At 42.7% G+C, this 23,355-nt stretch overlaps 1 protein-coding gene across 6 annotated transcripts in view; it reads left to right on the top strand.

Moving 5' to 3' along the window:
- Positions 1 to 23,355, top strand: part of RBFOX1 (RNA binding fox-1 homolog 1) — a 334,649-nt gene that overhangs the window by 281,379 nt on the left and 29,915 nt on the right. For all 6 annotated transcript variants that reach the window (XM_035022228.1, XM_035022232.1, XM_035022226.1 and 3 more), the window contains 2 exons: positions 11,835 to 11,877; positions 16,664 to 16,728. In XM_035022228.1, the coding sequence (XP_034878119.1) occupies positions 11,835 to 11,877; positions 16,664 to 16,728 (108 nt within the window). The remainder of the gene's footprint in view (positions 1 to 11,834; positions 11,878 to 16,663; positions 16,729 to 23,355) is intronic.

Here is a 23,355-nt window from a genome sequence, read left to right on the forward strand (position 1 = left end):
AAAACAAAATCTGGGCACCTGGGTGGCTCAGTCATTTAACCATCGCCTCTTGGTTTTGGCTCAGGTCATGATCTCACAGTTGGGGGTTCAAGCCCCATGTCAGGCTCTGTGCTCAGTGTGGAGTCTGTTTCAGATTCTCTCTCTCTCTCTCTCTCTCTCTCTCACTCACACACACACACACACACACACATACATTCTCTCTCTCTCTCAAATAAATTTTAAAAAGAAATCCCACAGAACCTCCATGGCTACTTCTGTGGAGCTTTGGGTGACCCTCGGAGGTATCCAACATCGAGATAGTCCTACAGGCAGATTCACCAAGCATGCCTTCCCATTTATCCATTTCCTTTGATTGATATGGTTTTCTCCTCCACATCCTGGTATTCTCTGAAGTCCCTCCCAGCAAGTAAAGAGCACAGGTTCTGGGGAGGCCCTATTCTCTTCTTTCTCACATAGCTAAAAAGAAACTTCTTGGGACATTAATACCTGATCATTTGCTCTGGGGGGAGGGTGTTCTGCTTGGACCACGGAGGGACCACAGGAATGGGTGGAAAACCTAGATTGATCCAGCCAACTCACTGTTGATTGTCAACATTAACTGAATGAGGATGGGTGATGAGTTAGAAACCTAGTGTCCCACCCCTTTCCTGGGCAGCTCCTGCAGTTCATAGACACCCCATTCCCTGCAGACCACAGAGTTGGCTTTGGACGGAGGCACTTCAATAGTTTATGGAATATGTAGATCATAAATAAAATATTAACTAGTGAATGGTTTCCGAGAGAGCTGAATCACCTGGTCTGCCATATTTCTCCTTGCATTTAATCCTGGAGTCGGTTTTGATAGAGAAGCCTCCATGTCCGGTCTGTCTTCCTATGTCTCACATGTAGGAGAAATTACCCATTGGGCAATTGCCATCCAAAGGAGCTTGCAGATTGATGACCCATGGATGGAGATGGCAGGTAGATGCACTGGAGACACATCCCCCGGACTCAATACAACATCTGATACTAGAAGACAGTACCTGAACCCCAACACCCTCCCAAAGGAATGCTGTGAGACTGGCCTCACCAAATTCTTGTTCTTAATTAATTAGCTACTTAACTATTAAGCAGCTGCTTACCAGGGGCATGCTCTGTACCATGAATATCATCTGGGGACACAGTAGAGTGCTCTAATGGAGCATCAAAGAATATTTTAAAAAATTGTTGCTACTCTAAGCCTAAAGTCCAGCATCTGCTACAGGGGTTTGGTCTTGGTTCTCTGGGTATCTTTGAACAAGGTGTTCTATACTTTCTCAGGAAATTAGTTATGGCACATCTATGTACAGCTTCTCAGAGTTACCTTGAGAAGTGGTTTGAGGACACTGTGCTATTTTTGTGTGTTGGAGAGCTGTGGTAGTATCCCAGGAAAAAACTCTTACAGCTGGCCCGTGCAAGAATGAACCCCACACATAGATCCTTGGGAACGCTTTCAGGGTATGTCCTAGGAAAGCATCTGACACCAGCCTCTGGAGCTATGTGTATGTGCCTCTCCGGCTATAAATGAACCCCACTTTCTGGCTTTAATTTCTAAATGTCTAATCCTCAGACTGTATTGTCTCTTGTTTAGGACCTTTCTCATTTAATATGAACACTAGGAACTAAAGTCATCATCCATTATCAGAATATTTTCCAGAATTCTCTCTAGCTTTTTGTTTGTATGTTCGGTTTTGGTGTGAATTCTTGTTCAAACTTCCAGCCAGTTTTAAAGTGTGACCTCTTTTACATTTTTTAAAAAGCTTCTGATTTGACTGCATCTATAGACAAACACCATAAATCAGTGGTTCTTAAATTTTGGGGTGGAGGGGAGCGTTATGTCACAGATGCCTTTAGTAATTTAATTAAAAATGTGTTTTCACTAGGAAAATGTTGGTGTACACATCTATCTGTACACAACATAATAATATACAAATGCCAGGGAGTTTATGGAACCATATCTATTCAAAAACAGCTAGAATTTAAATGCATTAAAATTTTAATTTATTTTCTACTTAGAAGGGGCAGCAAGGTAGAGCAGGTTTGAATAACCTCTCCTACAGGAATGCATTTATGGGGATATATTCTATTACACAAACAGATTGTATAGTTTGGGCATCCTCTACTTTTTTTTTTTTTTTTAAGTAATTTGCTGTAGTGCAATCATTCCCTGCTTGCATTCAACCAAATATTTAACTATTCTTATTACCTTTCTAAGAAAATGAGTTGCGCATTTGCATTATGTTCTTGCAAAAGCATATTGTAGGCCCAAAGTGATTGGCAAGCAATGCAATTACTTTTGCATGGCTAGACAGACCGTCTTTGCATTAAAATTGTACTGCACCTGTTCAATGCATGACGGCAACTCCCCTCTCTTGTACGGGGCCTCGGTTAATTTATCTCTAGATCCGTACTAGCCACCAACTCCTGCTCTCCTTTCCCTACACGTCTGATATTTTAAGTGCACCTGTTTCGTGGGGCTTTAAAAAGTCTTTGGACGCATTACTGGAAACCAGCGTTAGCGTCTGTAAGAGCTTTCTTATAACCAGCTCCTGTTTAGAATAGGGCCTAGGAGACTGGTCACTCTCCTAGGTCACTGCTGTCACAAATGTAAAGAAAAAGAACACGTGGAAGGTGGTGTCCCATAGAATGATGAGCTTATTCGTCCCCGGGCCAGCAGCATTAGCATCCCCTGACCCTTGTTAGGAATTGGAATTCTTAGACCCCCATCCAGATCTCTTGAGTCAGAAACTCTGGGCTGGGTGTGGGGCCCAGTCATCTGTGTTTTAACAAGCCCTCAGGTGACCTTGTGGGCATGCTGAAGTTTGACCATTGTCTGCCACAGCAGTTCAAAGAGGACTGAGAAGCCAAGACTCCCTGGACTAGAGTCGCAGCTCAGCCAACAGGTGGTTCACTCCAGTTTAGTTTCTTTATATCTGAAGGGCGATGCCAGTCTTCTCCAACTCATGGGGGTATAATGAGGGTGAAATGGGCTAATGAGCACACGATGCTTAGACCAGGGACTGACACAGAGTCATCATTCTAGAAATGTGAGGACCAGCAGTGTTTGGGCTTGGGCTATCGCCAACAGCTTAGGAGGAGAAACAGCATTTTGGTGAAAGTGGCAGCTCATCAGTTGGCTTTGTTTCAGACCACCAAAGAGGCAGCCATATCAGTTCCTTGTTTTTAGAGTTATCCTGAGAATAGATCACTCACCCTCTCCATCATCCCCTCCTCCCCCACCCCCAACAACGTGCAGGTGCAGCACTCGGTGAAAACGGGCACTCCCTGCGGGGTGCGGTTTATAATCGCAGTGGGAATTCTTAGTTTCCTTTCTCAGCAAAGTCCCGCAGTCTGCTGGGCCTCTGAACCCTGCAGGCCCCTTAAGGAGGAGCCCGGGACCCTCTGGACACTAGGGCTTGCATGGTCTGTTCCCTTTGCCTGGACTGCTCTTCTTCCCCCTCGACCAGGCTGAGGCTTTGAGATCTCCGAGGCGCTTGCTCAGCCACCCTCACCTCTGCTGCCAGCCCTCCTCCTTCCACTACCCTTTCCGAGCACCTGTTCCTCCTCAACCCCCCATCCAAGCTGCAATTTTATATTTATGTACATGCATGCACATGACTTTGTGACAATGTGGCCCCTCCCTGTGAAGCTCCCCAAGGGCCGGTTTAGTGATGGACACACTCTGGCTTGTCTGTGCCTTTAGTATAGTTGTTGGAGGACAGTAAGCATCTCGGGAGCAGAGAGAAAGTACTCATCATTCGGTGTGTGGGGGTTTGTCAAAATGAGGATGCTGGATCACCTTTCTTTTTGGTTCTCCATCTCATAAATGTGGGATGTCAGAGGCCCAGAGGAATTTTCCATGGCCCACAGTGGAGGGCCAAGCCGGGCACAGTTTCCCCTGCTGAACGAGGGCCAGTGTCGGGGCCTGTTCTTGCCTCCCTTCTGAGAGTTTTTGGTGCCAAAAGACTAGACACAGAGGCTTGTAGCCGGCCACCACACACAAGAACCTGAGCTGGCGAAAGAGGCCGCTCTTCCAGCCGGACCCAAGCTCAGACGCTCCCGGTCCCCGTGGGTGTGCGTGGGAACAGCCCCATGTCTAGGCTGGGCTCGCCTCTTCATGATTCCCAGAAGTGCAGTCACAGACTGGGTCCCCGTCTACATATATGTAGACAGAGGCATTATTTCCCATGTTTATATTAATATGTAGTTAAAATATGAATATTTTGTTCACCCCCGGATCTCTTTCTGTACTCCGATGTCAAGCTCTGTGCTCATTGCTTTGCACGCAACACCCCACTGCATCCTCCTTTGAGATAGCCACTTCCTAGCCTCTCGCCCCATTTTACAGATGAGTACATGATGCTCAGCGAGCATAAGCGATGAGCCTAGCGGCTCACAGCTGCTGGTTGGTGAGGCTGTGACCAAATGCCCATGTAGTTCCCGTCTAATTTGGCTCTTGAAGGATGACCTGGTTTTGGAGGTGGCTATTGGGAGAGCAGGTGTTCCCAGCAGAGGCATAGCAATGAAAGAATGGGGCAGAAGCAAAAGCCGTTTTCCCACGGCTACACAACTCACTTCTGTGGTTCGGTGCCCAGACTTAATATTTGTCACTCTCGTCCATTTCCTCAGATCTATTCCAAGTCCTGTTGGCAGAGACTGGCCCTGCCTTTTGACCCCCAGCAGACATTTTCGATGTTGGGAAAGCTGAAAACATAGCTCAGGATGCTGCATACCTCAGGATCTCAGATTAGGGTTTTATGCTGCTTGATGAGTGCTCTTGTGAACTGTGGTCCTCTTGGATCAAAATGAAAATAGCCGAAAGCGATTCCTACCAACCTCCTTAGCGTATGAAATCCCTGTCACATTTTTAAGGATAATGGTACTTGGGGTCTAGCCAATCAAGTCTGAAAAGCTCTGAGAAGCACTCTGTAGGGTTCTCCAGCAAACCAGTGTCACAGCTGTGCGTGCGTGTGTGTGCACGCGCGTGCACGCGTGTGTGCGTGTTTCGAGTGCCTTCCTTTGGCTCCATATGCTTGGCTTACGTGTGGGTCCGCTCTTTCCCGAAACCTGCCGGCCCCCCTTTGGTAATCAAAGTCGTGTTTCTGTTAGAACCCAGCTCCATTCGATGACGGAGCTCACTGGACCTTTGCCAGAATCATAAATCATCTCCGAACTCCATGGGGAGATCTCAGGGAAAGTTATTAATAACAACTACCATCCCGTGGAAAACATGCATTTGGTAACACCTGCTTTTATCCTCAGTACGTCCTGTGATCCTCCCGAAGGCCTGTGAGGCATGCAGGCTCCATGCAATCCTCATGAAACCCATTGTAATGCTTACAAATTGGGAGCCACTTTCCCATGATCACATGGCTGTGAGCTTTTCTTCCTGGCTGTTTCACTCAAGGCATACCAGGAAATTTCTGGAGAAGTCCAGGATATTTTCTGCCTCCTATGAAGTACCTTCTCTCCGGAATGACTCTTTGGGCGGTGACGACAGAGTCCCAGCGGGGCCAGGCTTATTCAGTCATAATGTGGGGCTTGCTTAGCGGGGATATAATTTATGAAAATGTACACAGGGCACATGTATATATACACGTGTACGTGGGAGCCCACATACATATGCACATGTGCAAATACACACCACTACACGCATTACACACTGTATACATCCATCTGCACACACACACACGCACTTATACACATGGGCATGGTATACACACACATCCACCCACATGCATGCACAGAGCACACACACATATACAAACACGTATCATCTTGCACACACATACACACATGCTCATACACACATATAATCAGGGATATTTTCCTATATTTACCACAAAAGAGTGGCACCTGGAACTACCAAATATAATACTACTACAGGGTGAAAGAATCTAGAAGAACATTTCTGGAATCATTTGGGTTGTCCGGCTCTCCTAAAGTCATTCAGCTACAACACATACTGAAAATGCGACAGTCTGTCCCCCTCCCCTTTATCGATCTTATATTTTAAGCAGACGATTTTTTCCCCCTGGGGGGGAGCTATGCAGTGGATTGAATGCAAACTCTGACTCCCCTGTCTGTCTAGGCCACTTAAACTGAAATCCTCCCCCGTGCATTTCCACACCCCCTCCTGAAAGAGTGGCAAGTCGGATGCCCAGCACGCCACCACGTCCTGATTCTGGGCCAGCACCAAACCCCGGCCTAATTTTCTCGGGCTGATGGACAGCTGTTGTCTCCAACCTCCTTAACCAACACGAAAACTATCCTCGGTTCCTGTGTTTTGGATCTTTGTAACCAGACTAACTTCACTAGTGCAGGGGTTGGTGTGTCTGCATGGGGAAATGCACTAATATGGATGTTTCTCTTTGTGTGTGCACCCTTGCAGTGTTGTTTACCAGGATGGATTTTATGGTGCAGACATTTATGTAAGTATTCATTAACGTGCATGCCACCCCTGTTTCCTCCCGGAGTCATTCTGTTTACAAGTTTGCTGCAAGTTTCCTCCTCCCGCGTCTGTGGGAAAGAGTGCAGGGACGTATCCGCAGGGCAGAAGACCTGCTCCCGACAGCCACCATGGCTGTTGTGGGGTGGCATTAGCTCTTACATTAGCTTCAGAAGACATGGGAACACCCCCTAAAATAGATGGCATTTCTCTCGTGTCAAATTAAAGACTCTCCCCTCCCCCCAAAAAAATTCTCTCAGGTTTTCAGGATGGTCTGTGTGTTTTCAGTATAATATTTAGGATAACAGCTGTAGTTACCAGCTGTAGAGTTTAAAAGATAGTTTCATGGCTGCTTTTTTTTTTTTTTTTATGTTTTCCTGTAAATACATTTAATTGTTCATAGTAATAGCTCTAGAAAGAACCCCTCCCATTTTGTCTGGATGATTTTAGCCAGAAACATCTCTAACAAAATGTAAGCCAACTTGACCATGAAACCCTATTTTCTTCCTTATTCTTCCGTTTCCCCCCAAACCATTACCTGACTTCAAACTGTTTGTTAAATTTAGAATTGTTTATTAAATGGTACCACTTTATTAAACTTTTCACTTTCAAAAAAGAATAGGATGGTTCTCATTATGGGCACCATAATTAAACTTACCTAAATAGATCTAGAGGTACTTTTTCTCCCACATTATGATATTAGCTGCAATGTTAGGAAAATAACCTGGAATAAACACAATTTAAAATAGATGGGCAGGACCAGGGGCTGTTTTTTAAATCATATACTTTTTTATTACAAGTGATCTCAAGTAAGTTCACTGGAATCATATTTGTCATCTTATAAACTAGATAACAAAGAAAAATAAATCCGTATTTCTGACCAAATTGATATCATTTACTAGAAAATGGGAAAGACACTATTTATTTAATTTTCTTCCTTTTGAATTTCAAATAATTACAGTTTTGAGACATAGTATTATTAATCTCCATCAATGATGCATATAGTTGAGTTCTGTCATTGCATCAAATACATTTATTATAATCTGTGGGTTAGTATTTTTTTCATAATAAAATGAACAACCTACACCCAGTGAACAACCAATTTCTTATTTTTTGTGTAGTTTAATCCATGCCTCTAAATACCCTCTTTAAAAAAAAAAACAAAAAACTTTCAATGCATACCATTATAAACAGGCAGGCTGGGGCTGGGCATCCTCAAGCCCATCCACATCCTTACAAACCTAATGAACCCAACATCAGTCTACACCCTCCCCCAGTGTAGCCTCTAGATAGAGCATACCTAAGTTTAGGGCTTTTTCTTTCTTTTTTTTTTTTTAATTTGGGAAATGGGGAGAAGAGAAGGGATGAAAAATGAAGGAAAAAGACAACCAAAAAAAAAAAACAAACAACCCAGAAAACAAAAAAGAAAACTATCTCCATCAACAGCCACCAGTGGGGATGGGGGGGGAGTGCCCGCCTCTCTGTGCCTCAGTTTCTTCATTTGTAAACTGACAGCAATTGACTATTAATTTGTGCTGTCCTGTGGATATATCTGGTGGGCGTCTTTCCCTGCCTCTTAGATGTTTGAGTAGCAGGAGGGAGGAGCTGCCCAAACGCAGAGTCTCTTGGATCACAGACACAGGGAAAGAATGCACTAGAAAGAGAAGTGGGCAGATGTGTCTGTGCTGGTTGGCCCTAGAGACCACAAATGGAAATCCATGAGAACAAAGCAAATGGAGGGAGCAGAGACATGCAGAAGGGAGCAAATGTGCTAGCTTCCAGACTACGCAGGAAGATAAATTCCATTCGGGGAGGAAAGCTACGAAAAAGGTCCCTTTGTCCTTTAAGTTCCTTTAGTGGTTTTGTTTCCCCCAGATTCCTCATATCTGGGCCAAGCCTGCCGGGCATAGTGGCGTAGCCCCGACAGGTGTCTGGGTGACGCCCGCAGAGAGATTCTGTCTGGGGGCGGCGTGTCTTGTCTTTGCCATGCTGCGCTTCCCCGGTGTCAAGGTTTAGAAGACTGTTTCTCTCATTCTTTGCAAGCCACTCTTCTAGCCAAAAAAAAAAAAAAATTTAGATCAGTTTTCCGCTGTTCATATTATATGACAATAAGGTATTTCAGGGGGTGTTTCCAAACAGGCAATTAGGGGACAGAAGCACTTACTGAAATAACTTGGAGCCTTGTTTACCCAGCACTTGTTTCTGTCCTCTTTCCGAGAAGGTAGTCCAGGCCTTGCAGACCTTCCTGACTATACTGCTCTGCGTAAGATGGCAAGTGGGGAATATTGCTGCCAGGTAATGTGTGTCTGTGGGGCACAGTGAGGGACTAGACCGCCCGTTACGGCAGCAGAACAAGGGCTCATCGATGGCCTTATGTCCATTTAAGGGAAAGAAAGAATAGGAATATTTCCTGCACTCTTAGAGTTTACAGAGCAGGATTCCTCCTGGCTAGAAGTACCTTACAATCTGGAATGTGCTTTTTCAAGCTGCCACCCCTGCCTCCCTTGTGGTACTGGTCTGTTCTTACGACTGGAACTGTCCCCAGGGCACCGTTTCTTGAAGGAATGGTGATTAACAAGGTTCATAAGAAAGTATGCGAGGTTCTATTTTATTTAAAGGAAGTTTCTGGCTTGCTCCTTCAATCTCATTAAAAATAGTGCACAATAAATAGGGTTAGGGCAATCCTGAGAGGTCCTGGGACAGGCGTTAGACACCTGGGCCACCTCTAACAGGTTTAAATGTCCTCTTTCATGTTCACTTTACTGGGTAGAGTAGTGAGCTTCTAGCTTTGGTCACTGCTAAGGACGGCACAGGCAGGCCACCCTCCAGTTCTTCCTGCTCAAGCACTGTCCCCCCTCAGAAGCTGTCACAACACATGCACTAGACCATGGCCTCCACCCCTTCTCTCTGTCCTGCAAGGTCTTTCCATCCCTCCCCCCCACACACACACCTGATGTTGGAGGCCTTGGGCATTTCTCAGTCCTAACGGAGCACATAGGATTTGAAAGACCTGCAGGAGAAGCTCAGACTCTGGCCACAGGGGACATGCTCGGCCCAGTGTGGATGGCCATTCATCAGAGAGGATGTAATGGATTTCGAAGTCAGGAAGGACAGTATGAAAGGTCATTACCTGGGTCCTTTCTACCCAAGGACATGCTATACACACACACACACACACACACAAACACACACACACACTTACTTTTATTTCAGAAGATAGGAATTTATCTTACATAACTAGCCTATCTAATCTGCAAGTTCGCCATGATTGCTTAGTGGTGCACATTTAAATGATTTTTTTTTTTTTCATGAAAAAGTGAGTCACAGTAAAGAGAAAAAAAATAATAGTGGTAGTGATCCATGGGATTGACAACCTGTTCGAAAATTGACGTAGAAGGACTAAGTTCCCTGGGCCTACAAAGCAATCCATTCTATTTGGGGGTGAAGCTATGGATCTCAGGAGACCAGAATTGGCCACAGGCTGAAAGCAAGTGTGGCTTAACTGCATTTATCCAGACGTTTGTCTTCCCCAGCTCAGGGAGCAATCCAAGGGTATGGCGTTTGATCAAAAGATAACTATTGAAAATGGAAATAAGGCCATTATAATAGAGCTATTTAAAAAGAAGGTACTAACTCAGTGGAAAGTGGAGTGAGAGAGTGGAGCACTGGAAGGAAGGGAAGAGAAGACAGTGGGGAGGGGAGACCGAGAAAGAGAGAAACACTGATAGACGATAGAACAGGCAGGCCACCCATCCATGCAGCCATGAGGCTGGTATGTTTCAGTGAGATTCCAGTGCCTGATCACATGATTCTTAAATTCCTTTATACAAGTTCCTGGCTGATGCCATGGCTAAATACAATTATTTCTGAATTCGTGTCACTCTGCCATCCATGGATCTTAAAGAGGTGTCCTCATTTCACCCATGTAAACATGAATAACTGGAACACAGAACTTCTCCAAATAAACCCTAAGTCCTTATTTCTGGGACCCCACTTTCATCGGGAGTTGGCTGCGAGTCAGCTAATATTAGGCAGCTCAGACACCACAGGGGCAACTCCACAAAGGACTTAAGCATTACTATCTTTACTGCCTTCCCTCCTCCCCTCAGCACTGCAGGGGAGGAATTGCCTTCACCCGTTAGCTCCACTTTTGTTTTCAGAGGGGTCACTTTCCCTCAGAAAAGAGATGAAATGATTTGTCCAGAAATGTTCACTGACATTGGGGTCTGAGCCCACGTGATCTGGCTTCAGAGTTCAGTGCTTAAGCCCAGAGCCAACAGAGTAACGTCCTTGCCCTCACTGAGCCAAACTCTGAGAAATGCAGTGAAAGGAAAGGAGGAAGATGAGAAATAAGAGGATAATGAGGAGGATAATGGGGTAGGAGGGTCATGGAGAACAGTATCTCTACTTGAAACTTTCCAATAAGCAATGGGAATGAGAGAGAGAAGAGACTAGAATGTTGACACGCATAGTCCACAGGCTTAAATTTACTAAATCTAAGGCCAAGTAAAGGTTAAGATACACACACACACACATTTATGGGGCAGGTCCCATAATCTCTTACAGCATTCCACCACATCGATGTCTGCCCTAGAACTGGAAAATTTCACTTTAAACTAGAACCAGTCACATGAAAGATTAAGCTTGCCCACAAAAAAACTCCCACATCTAAAAATTGCATCCCAGTCTGTCCGAGGGGTTCTACTTGAGATCTTGTTGGCGTTGGACTTGAATGAGGTTGTGACATATCCTTGATACATACATTATTGGCAACTTCTCTAGACACATGCATGCACACATAATTTTTCCAGTCATATATATTAAAAGTAGCTTTGGTAGCTTCAACGTGATTCATTAATTCACAAAATTCAATTGCACTCTCTGTTGTTATGGGATATTAGATTTTTAAAATAAAGGCATTGATACAGTTATGGTTGCTCTGTATTGTCATCTTAACTGCCTCAATAATTAGGCATCGAAGCTAAATCCTCAGGTTTTCCAGAGAATTCTAATCATGAGATAAAGAGAGAAATTTGAAGTAGTTAACTTCAACTGTTGTGTTATGCTTAGAAGGGTAAGAAGCCATGAAAGTATCCTTTTTTCTTCTCTAAAAATAAACACAGGTTATGGCACAAATACAATCAGTAGGGTTTGATCCCCACCCGCACCTTCTTGATACACTGGGTTACAGAGCTCGGCAGCTAAAACCTCCTTCTTTTGGTTTGATGGGTCATTCTCAGAAGGCCTTAGTGAAGTAAGAGAAGCAAACTTGTAAATGAATTGCTCTGGAATTTCTGTCTGACTTATGCATTTTCTTTTATTTATTTCATTTTTGCATTGAAAACATTACATTTCTGTTTCCTTATAGAGTAGTGTATCAAGAGCCTGTGTATGGCAATAAATTGCTGCAGGTATGAAATCCCGACTGGTGGAAAAACTCATCACTATGATTGTGGGTTTGCTGTGAAATCCTACTAACAAGACAATTCTGGGGAGGGGAGATGTTCTCTAACATAGGAGGAGGAAAGACTTAACTGAATTTTCCAGGTTCGATGTGAATGCTTCTAGAATAGAGATGCACATCCTCAGATTTCCCCTGTTCGCTAGATCATGAGTGTATCAAAATGGAGATCTGACTTGGCTATAAATTTCCCGGCTTAAAATGCATCTACACCCAATTAATATAAATTCAGTGAAAAGACTTGCAAGGTTTCATTGTTTCAACTGTCTGGGTAACTTTGTAGTAGGTTCCTGGAGTCAACTGGAATGGTTAAGCAAAAAACTTATTCATCCAGCACTGAGGGTCAGCACAGCTAACGTTTCATTGTAGCTTCTTATAAATTTATTTCACACCTATTGCTATAGCTTTCAACCCTATTACTGACTGCGGAAGCAACCCCCAAATGAACCAATTTGTAGGAAGAAAAAAGAGCAACACATCCATTGGAGTGTAGCTGGCCGAGTCTCCCAATATGGTCTATAACCAACATTAAAACTGTCAAATAAAATGAAAGAAGAACGTAAAACTAAGGATGATCAGTGGGAGTTTTATTACATGGATTTCCCTGTAACATGCAATTCCCATTTTTGTTCTGTATTAAGTCAATTAAGAAAGTATATTCTTTTTTAACCATGAGAATTAATCAAGTTTTAATGAGAAGTCTAGTACAAAAGGGGGGGTACTTGGATCTAGGCGAGAACAAAATAATTTAAATTCCTGAGATCAACTTTTATTTTTACGTTTCAGGAAAAGTGATTTTCAATTGCCACAATTCAAAAACAGCTGAATGTATGATGCAGATAAATTAGGGAGCAATTACTTATGTTTAAGTGTTTCATTTTGCAAATGTTCTTATAAATGTTTTAGTAAAAATAAATAAATACACACACACACACACACACACACACCAGTATATACCAATCCACCTTGTAGACTGCACAAAATGAGATCCTTGGGTATTCTTAGAAATGGGGAGGCTTCTGTCTAGGATTAAGCCCTTTGCTACTTTATACAGTTAAGCTGAAGAGAAAATACACATACACACACACACACACACACAGACTTTACAGCACTACCCATCCCCATGTCTCCACCAGGACACGAACATTTCACCTCTCTTCCTACGTCATTTGGATACTAGAACATCATTTTCCAAAAGTATGCTCTAAACTAAAAAATGTGATTTCCTTTGTTAAATGACTCTGAGATGCACTAAGGATTTACAGTGCTCATCAATATTGTTTTAGAAAGTTCCACAGATGGAGTAGCCAGTTTCGTTTTGTTTAATATGGCATTTCCCAAACCCGTTTGGTCATGGAAAGGTTTCTTTTCCTCTATTAGTATTCCACAAAGTACAGTTTTGAAAATGCTTTGTTGGAACACCATTAGAGGTTCTCAATCAGTAACTCACCCCAACCTCCAGAGGTCTCGCTAGCAAAGGAAATGTTTCTGACAATATGAGTCGGGATCTTTGTGGCCACTTCTGGTGATGGTGGCAGAGGTGGGAGGGAGAATTCATAATGGCCATTTAAAATTTATATTTTATATAAGGCCTCATTTATAGCTCGCTGCCCAATACGTGAAAAATGAGTATAGTTTATGAGTAGGAAGCAGAGAACCATGTTGTGCTTGCCATTTGGTCTGGTAGTGGGAAAAACCTAATTGTTAAGGATGCATTTTTGTCCTAAGCTCAGGCAGACTGGTTTCAACATGAACGTGGTTTGGTGCCAGCAAATGGAAGTGAGCGCTCCTTTTTCAGACATTAGCACAGAACCTTGCAGAAGCTCTGGCTATGCTCAGCGAGCTGCAAAATATGGAGCAATAAAATTGATTAGAGTCACCTGTTAGAAAGGCAAATTAAAGCAATTTGTATTTTTTTATCATTTTACAGTGTATGCACACACACACAGAGTTAATACACAACTCTGTTATTCCCCTAATGTGGATTTCATACAAAAGAAAAATAGCAAAAGAAGACAACGCAGTATATAGACATGGTGGTATCAAGCCCCCTGAGCCTTTTCTTTTTCTGCTTATTACCTATTTGAGGGATCACTTAGACCTGGACTGTCCAGTACTGAAGCCACCAGCCCCATGTGGCCTTGACATGTAAAGTCAAATTAACTCAAATTAAACAAATTAAAAACTGCAGTTTGTTTTACCAGCCAACATTTCAAGTGTTCAATAGTCACTTAGGACCAGTGACAACTGGATTAGCTCAGAGGCAGAACATTGCTATCCTCACCAACAGACCTACTGGACGGGAAGGAGACCCCTGCTCAAGGTCAAAATCTCTCCACTGGCTCCACAGACTTTGGCAAACTATGACCTTGAGTCTTAAATAGGAAATGCTGGTAAACAGATTCCTAAATATCCAAGACCAGGATATTGTCAGAGCATTGACCATTTTTGCTGTCTCACATAGAAGCACACACTTATTTTGTCTAAATGGGCAAGTCACGTGAAAATAATGGAGAGGATGGGTCCTTCCAAGGCATCATAGACAAGCACATCTGCTGTGCAGAAGGATCCCGGTTGCACACACATCCATTTTATGTTCATACGATAAATATCAACTGGCAGTCGGTGAGGCTCATTTTCGTTATCTGCTATTTGCACTACAGCTGTTCTTTGCACTTATCAAACTGGCTACCCATTTTCACTGATGGGAACAATCATGGAAGCTGGGGACACATACTGAGTTCAAACCTAGAGGGTATGCACGGGGTGGGGGGGGTTGCTAGAAATCTTTTCTGGGGCCAAATTCACAGTCACCAAATTATGATTGATTTACCTGGCCTTTGATGCAAATACCTTTGCAATGGCTTTTACTTTTTATTTCGGGAGAGAAAAACACACACACATACACACACACACACACTTTCTCCATCCAAGCTTTCAGCTAATGGCAGTTAGTGCCTTCTAGCAATCAACGAGCCAGCTCCAGCCCCTCCGTGCCTCATTGTTTAATATACACACCTGCACACCTGTGCCTTTCTGGACGCATCATGAAAGCCAAGGAGATGGACAAGCAGATAAAAAGAATGACTCCAGAAATCTGGTGACCTGATTTCCCCCCAGCCCATCATTCTGTATCTTGAGCTTGGTGCTGGTGTGACAACTGCTTGGGTTTTACAGCTCCTCAGCACATTTAATGAGTTTCCCTGTTCCTAATTAGAGAATATGGTGTTTGGAACACCAGGTGGTGTCTGGCTAAGACCTCTTTTTTTTTAACTTCCACATTATTTTTCAAGGGAGACGTGTTTGTAATACTGGCTCTAAATGCTTGGGGATTATCTTTCAGGATGTCTTGGATTGTGCCTTCTCCAGGGCTGATCCAAAGGACACATTTCTTTAAGGACAGACTAGATTTTTGAGTTGCTATGTAAGTCGTGGCAGATGTATTCTGAAAGTTAGAAGATGGTAGAAATAAATTATTGAGACCACTTTGTCCACATTTCAGAAGATCCTCTTTCCAGCATCTGTCTCCTTGTCTTACCACTTGGTTGTCCCCTACACACGAAGCTAAGTGTAACATACCCCTCACTCCTGATTTTGTTGTTAGATCCCCTCTGACACACGAGTACCTTGACGGTTGGGGGGTCCTGGAACACATCAGTCTGTTCAGAGTTGCCCCTTTATGGTGAGGGTAAGAACTGTTGCCTCAGAGGATTATGGGACTGTGAATTCTAATTAGAACCTGAGTGTTCCCTGTGTTATTGGTAGAGACTGGATCCTGTTTGTTAATTGTGTGAGAGCACTCGACAGTGGTTGATGTATCGCTGTGGTCTGCTGAGCAAGAAGCTCAGTTATTTTCACAGTTTGATAATCAATGCTCCATGAACACAATTCCTTTCGAATATGACCATTTGCTTGTCCTCTGCTTAACTGAACAATTGCAATAACTGCTACATGCAACTAAATGTTCATTATTTTTTTCGGGTTTTTCTCTCTCTTAATTATTTTATTTACAAATTGGAAAGTTTTATCATATTTTCCACACCAAACAAATTCCCTATCTGAACAGTGTGATATCTTTAGCGGAAAAGACAATTTTTAACAAGTGTTCACCATTTCCATTTTTCTAAATACTTATGCAACACTTAGAAAGCTAAACACAGTCTTCTTTAATTGCTTCAGTGGTTGAACAGCTCCATAGGCAAGAGATGACTAATAAACTTTCAATCAAAGCGTTATCTTATTTTTTTTTTTTATAAATATCAGTGTAAGACAGGAGGGCATTAGCTCAACCTACGTTGGATTTTTAAGGAGGTAATACGAGAGTTTGAATAAGCCGTAAGTTAGTAGCTGATGAGTAAAGGTAAAGCATAATCCTTTTTGAAAATCTGGAAAGTTCAGCCAAGTACACAAGAGTGTTTAGAGAATCCCCCATAATCCTCCCCACCCCAACACAGTCACCATTAACCGTCTAGGTACATCTCTTTAGAAGGGTGTCTGGGTTCTTCCTTTGGGAAATGCTTACAACCGCTAACCTTTAACAACCAGCTGGGGTCGGTATCCAAGCCCCTCTCTCTCCAGTATGTTTTTGTACTTCTGCTCTGGTACTAAGCTTTCATTAACCTCCGCATTAGACTGGTAGATGTGGGTTACTGCTGTTCAGCTGCGGCCTCACAGTCGCAGCGCCCCTGAGTCGGCCTCCTGTGCATTCCTAAGTCCGATTTCTCCTTGCGTTTTAGGGTGGTTATGCTGCATACCGCTACGCCCAGCCAACCCCTGCCACTGCCACTGCCTACAGTGACAGGTAAGAGTGCCCCTCCTCCTGCTTGACAGCTACCTGGAGATGGACTTAGCTGGTGGGAGACGAGATTCTCGTCTGGTTCTGGTGCGCATGCATGACTGCTGGGGAGGCAGCACCCAAAAATCAGGTCCCACGGTGAAGGTAAACAGCGTCACATAGAGAGAGGATGAACCATCAAGCCTAGAACAGCCTAAACTCTCGCCCTCTCCGCTAAAACCCGAAATGCTACGTTTTGTGCCAGTGGAGTTGCTTTTCAGATCTTTCTAAATCCCTACAACAGTGCACCTTGCATGCACACACATACGGTCCCTGTACAGCCTTCCCACGGGCTTCTGTGCAAGCAGCAGCCCTGGTCTCCTCTAACTCACCGGAAGAACACCAGAAGGTGATCGTGCAGGTTTTCCTCCAATTTAATCACCCCGCTTCCCCGCCAGCTTTTTTTTTTTTTTTTTGCAATTTTTTACACCCAGTAAAGCATTCCCTCCGTTGCCTTTTTTTTTTTTTTAATCCAACACAAAGGCATGGGGGAGATGTACCTGGCGTTCCTAAGGAGATTCACTCTTTCAGCAGTGCCCCGAGTCCGATCCTACTAAGATCAGCCAGCGTGTATTTGTAATGCGCACCACATGTTGAGACTGGCAGTGGAAGGGGGACAGAGAGGGTCTAAGAAATGCAGAAGTCAGAATGGATGGCGGGGGTGGGCGTGGGGGGTGGAGGAGCTCCATTACCCATGGCCCAGGCTTGACAGACGACTCGGTTTCTGAAATGACAAGCCACGGCTATTTTCGTGTAGGTGCCTGGGGAAAAAAACCAAAAAACAAAGTGTGCGTTTCCCTGTTTGAATGCAACCCGTTGGCTCTGTTTTCTGAGGACATAAATGTGGATGTTCAGATGCTCTGCATGCACAAATGTCATCGAGGGTGCTTATTTTTGGTAATGACTCCTTTAATTTAAACATACGTCTCATGGATAAAACAGTGATGGTAACACTTTGCATGTGTGGCTGAGGCATGCTGGGTCAGACAGGTAAGCAGGCGATGTACTTGACCTCCAAATGGGAAGTGTCAGCAGCCACTGGTGCTCCTTCCTACCTGGCCTGTTGTGACTTAGTTCCTCTCTCGGTTTGCTGCCGTGTGCTTTCTCTGCGGCTCCATTCCATTTCCCACAAGGTGTGTCGTTAGCTCAATGTAGCTGCAGATTTCTTCCAAGGTAGAAGAAAGCAAAATCAACTCCTGAACCCTAAATGCTGCACTTTGAAAACCCCATGCATACACTTTTAACAAATGGCTCTTTGGCGAGATAGAAGTGAGGTCTGCTATCTGGTTGTATGTAGGTATTATTACTGTTTTCTTATAAACAGCCCTAACGAGTTCTCAGGGCCGGAGGGCGCCTCCAAAGAAATCCAAACAACTGTTAAGATGCAGTTCTAAATACATAAATTATCCAGTTACCCAATATCCTCTTGCCAAGATGCAAAACGTGTTTTTGTGTACGTTACTATCTTCAGCACACTTTGACACCAGCTTAGGAAACTAGAGAGGGTCAATAAAGCTCATAAAACTGATCACAGTCTTGAAATCCTGGAGCTCATTCTACAAATGAAAAGTCTTAATGCTATTAAACTCTGCACACTGAAGATTCACAAAGTATCAATTGTAATGTGGTTCATCTACAACCCTTAATTATTTTTATGAAAATATCTCTAGATGCTGAATTCTCAAACACCCACTTTGTATATAATTATAATCACAGTAACTTTAGCCTGCTGTATAATTATAAGAATCTTAAATGGATTTATTTCTTTGGATTTTTATCTTGCTTCTCAGTATAAGTGCATCTTCCCCCAAGTTGGAAAAAAGGTTAATTATAAAGATATAATTTAAATTGCTTTCTTCAATAAGACCCATCTAGACACTTTTAAAAAATAAACAATATTTAATACTATTCTTAAATAGAATTACTTGAGAATCTGGCCATCTCTATTGGCATTCATTTGAAAATTAAGTTAAAGTGTTGCTGTATTGGGGGGCACCCAATGCAAATTTGTGTATAAAATCTGGTATTTTAACAGTATGGAGATTTCTCATTGGCAACGTGTCCTACTGAAAATTGCCCTCAGTCTTGGTAAATCTTGAATGACTCTACAATTTCCACGTTGGTATAATCGTTTCTGTGGAAGAAACCAAGTAAATATACTCTTGTCCACGTAATTGGCCTCTTGCTGTTCATGAAAGAAATTTGTACATTGGGTCTTCTTGGTTGCTGTGGAAATTGATTACCAGCCCTCTTTAACTTTATTATAAGCAAGACACTTGCCACATATGGGATTATTGCATTGAGGTAAATGCAGTGATAGGCAAATTACCAGAAAACAATCTTTAAAATGATATTTCTGGTTCGATTTATAAAGCATATTTATGACATGGTGGTACTTCCTTATATTTCCAGTAAGCAGGTGAAGAGAAGGAAGACCCTTCCCTTTGATAGAAGACACATATTTGGGGAAAATATGAAATTATCAGAATAGCTTTTGAATCTAGGTGAAAGATGCCAAGTTTCTAGAATTTATCTCAGAGCAGTTGTATAATAATTTATTTTTACATGATCGCAGCTTAGTATCAGCAGTGATAGATTCTTGGTTCCTCTCGTCTAGAAGACAGGCAGGATGACAAAGAGAAAAAACTTCTTAACCCAAAAAAACTCCTTCAGAATAGGAAGCAAAATCAGCAGGAATTGAGAGCGTTTGGGTAACGCTCACTGGTTGTCAACAGGATGAAAAGAGAAACCACAACTAACTTTACTTGTAATCATGAGATTCGCTCGTCAGGCCTATGGAAAGCAGAAGAAGCTTGGTGTCCCCACTCGGTAGAATTTTTCCTTTTATCAGCACAAATTAAGCCCTCATCAAATTAAAGATTCAGGGACCTTTGGAAAATATTGAACTCCAGTAACCTCAGGACTGTCCAGAAGGTCCTTGATGGGCACCTTGCAACTCCCTCCCCAACATCTCCTTGGTTAAATGATCACATGCTGATTATCTGGGAGCACCCTGAGAGTTTTTGAATGCTGACCTCCAGAATGAAGACCATCTGGTGTGGGCAGAGATTTCCCCAAAAGAAAGAGACCTGCCTGGACTAGGTAATTTGATAGTCTCACTGACAGATTTAATGGGAATAGGCAGATATCTCTCCTTGGCATTTAGGAAATGTGTGGTAAGCACTTGACTCACCAAATCTTCATTTTTAATCTCACTCTGATGGAGGGAAAGCCAACTGTCCAAACTCTCAGAGGGGATGGTTTTCTGAGCTTGAACCAATCAAAGCATGGCAGTGGGGCCGACGGTCATCTGGTCATTGCATGCCACTTGGTGTTGCTGATGTGTCCGTGATGCGTTCTGGATTCGACAGGTCCACCATCACATTAGCTCGATGAATGGCTTGCTTGAATTAAGCCTGGGGCAGGCTTTTCTTTATGGATTGGCTCTTGGTTTCATTGTGTTTTATGACTTGGTTGTGGATGCATCTGTGAGCAGCTGAACCAGGAGGTGGGGCGGGAGGGGATATTCCCTGTTCAGTGACTTGTGCCACAAATATCTGGGGGTATATGTATGATGTGTATATAGCTTTGATGAAAATGTTCTCTCTCCAGAAAGGCAGACATTTGTCATGCTTGTCCTGCTTGCTCAACATTCTAACATCTCCTAACAACCAGTGCATGAGAATGTCCCCCATGTTAGGGCAGAGGGGAAACAGATTCCAGCAGCTAGAGAAGAAAGTAATACAGGGTGGTTCACTTGGAAATTTCATAATGATCCCATTGCACTAATAGTTACCAGGGCCATTTCTTCTTTCACATAAAATATGCATTTCCTTTAAAAATCCCCCAAAGTCAGGAGCTTTGACCATACAGAATATTGGCAGTTTCATAGACGAACTTAATGGAAACCCAGTGACAATGCCCTAGTATCAATTATCTTGCTCTCTGCGTTTGGAATATATATACATACTCAAATATATGTGTGTATGTTGTGTGTCTATGTATACATAGACATATGCTAAAAAACACACACACACATACACCTGTGCCTTAGGCCCTCACAAAGGACTCATAAGAGTATCTAGGTAAATCTTAATACAAGGAGGAGAGGACTTGTCAAATTCAGGTATCATAGGCCACATGCTAGAACATTTTTTAAATGTGATCGTCATAACCTATGAATAAAAGCTTCCATTCACAGAGAAATAGATTAGTAGTTATTTCTTAAAACTCAGGAGGCAGAAGTAGGCCTGTGTCTGAGGTCATGGAGAATTTGGTCTACTTCTATTTAAATTTATATAGGTGATAGAGATAGAAACATACGTACGTACACAGATGGGTGAATGAAGAGATGGATGTGTGGGTGGATGAATGGGAAGAGAGAGAGAGCAAAAGAACAGAAAGAGGGAAGGAGGAAGGGAGGAGGTAAGGGAGAGAGGGAAGGAAGAAAGGAAGGAAGGAAGGAGGAAGACAGATGTATGGAAAGATAGGGAAAGAACATCTCTCTACCTTCTCATAATATTTTCATCATAAGCGTAACTACAGGATATAGAACTAAATTGTTATATAAAATCTTAGTTTGATCCAAACTGAAAAAGTAAAAGAATTTGCATGGATTTCCATTTAGTGAAGATACGCCCTATCTATTTTAAGACTTTTTACTTCCTGGGTTCAGATTAAATACTAGAGAAATGTCATCATTAAAGGAAGGCTAGTAATTGCATTTCAAATGATGTAGCATTTTATTTGGAATTCTTTTTTTTTTTTTAAGATTTATTTATTTGAGAGAGAGAGAATGAGAGAGAGAGAGTACATGAGAGGGGGGAGGGTTGGAGGGAGAAGCAGGCTCCTCGCCGAGCAGGGAGCCCGACGCGGGACTCGATTCAGGGACTCCAGGATCATGACCTGAGCAGAAGGCAGTCCCTCAACCAACTGAGCCACCCAGGCGCCCTTATTTGGAATTCTTATCACATGATATAGACTAAAAATTAAGGGCTTGTTGTGAGCATCCTGAATGGAACATTTAATTTACTGTTGGAGGGGTTTTTTTAAAAGGTTTTTTGGGTTTTGGTGTGTTTTTTTTGGGGGGGGGGTTGGTTTGTGGGGGTTTTTTTTTCTTTTTTTTGGTAGAAAGGTTAATTTTAAAAATATTGCTGTACTTCAGGGGCTTAACGATTTTACTTGTTCTTGCTGTGCCATAGAATATAGAAAGCTTTATCTGTGGATAATGCAGATCCCTTAATGAGGGTAGACAATGCAAAGGAGACAGACAAAGGAGAGAAATGTCATTGTTTTCCCAGCCCTGCTATCTGAACCCAGTTCAATAGGGGTTGAAACTGTTTCTGGTTAAGAATCCACAGCAAGCCCCATCATTCTTTGTGATGGGTGCAGGGAGAGATCTCGAGATCTTATCCTGGGGCTTTGTTTAAAGCACTGTCTCCCAAGGCCAGTTGGAGACCTGGTGACTGCTGCTGATGACATATTTACTGGGTCGCTGGGACAGGAGAAGGCCAGGGACAACATAATGTGAGCGAGGTTTTTAGTTTTTTAGCCCCCTGGTCTTGGGAGGGGTCAGGCTTTAGCCAGGTGTTTTTCTCAGATGCCATTACAAAGAGCTTTTCTTTTAGGAAATGATGAGGACAGTGAATGGCAGCTTTGTTTTGCTTTCTTTTTTCTTTCTTTCTTTCTTTCTTTTTTTTTTTTAAAGTAGTCTCCACGCCCAGCATGGAGCTCAACGCGGGCCTTGAACTCACAATCCTGAGATCAAGACCTGAGCTGAGATCAAGAGTTGGACGCTTAACTGACTGAGCCATCCAGGAGCCGCTGTTGTTTATTTTTTGTTTTTTTTTTCTTTTTTCATTCACTTTTGGTTTTAGTGTTTCTATTTGGCAAAAAAAAAAAAAAAAAAAGCTGACAACTCTATAGTAGCTCCCCTATTGTCTTTCATGTACATTTTCAATTATTTTCTCTGAGAAATCCACTGTTGAAAAATAGAGCGAGTGCATTATAAACCTCGGTGAGGCCGAGGGTGGTTCTCAGATGAATAAGGAACTGAGGGTCAGTTCATGGAGGCTCAGAGGGGACAGAAGTGTATCCCGTGGCATCTCTCAGCTGAGACAAGGATCCAGGGTCAGAAGGAAACTGGTTTGGATTCAGATTCTCACCTCTTGAGTCAAATCACAGCAGAACAGTAGTTACTTCTCTGTACCTTTGTTGACATTGCCTTCTCAAAGTTGTTCTTGATTTCAGCTCTTTATCTTATCTGCTACTTTCACATACCCTGATGAGTTCTCCCGGGTTCTGCAACTTAAGAAAAGACACTCTGTCAACTTGTAATATAAATGTAGCAGAAATGAGTCACTAATGCCTTTATTTATATCCTATACCCCAGTGCCTAAAAAGCACGTCCAACTTTTTTAATTAGAACACCAGGTTGGAAAAAATATATATGTATGTATATATAAAAGTATATATACTTAGTATATATATAGTATATAGTATACTCTTATATATAGTATATAGTATACTCTTATTTTTATTTATATTCTTGTTCTTTTTGGTGTAAAGTTCACTTTCTTAACTGATTCATTTGTT

The sequence above is a fragment of the Mirounga leonina genome, unplaced genomic scaffold (assembly GCF_011800145.1).
Source record: "Mirounga leonina isolate KUSES-001 unplaced genomic scaffold, KU_Mleo_1.0 Mir_175, whole genome shotgun sequence".
Lineage (NCBI taxonomy): Eukaryota > Metazoa > Chordata > Mammalia > Carnivora > Phocidae > Mirounga > Mirounga leonina.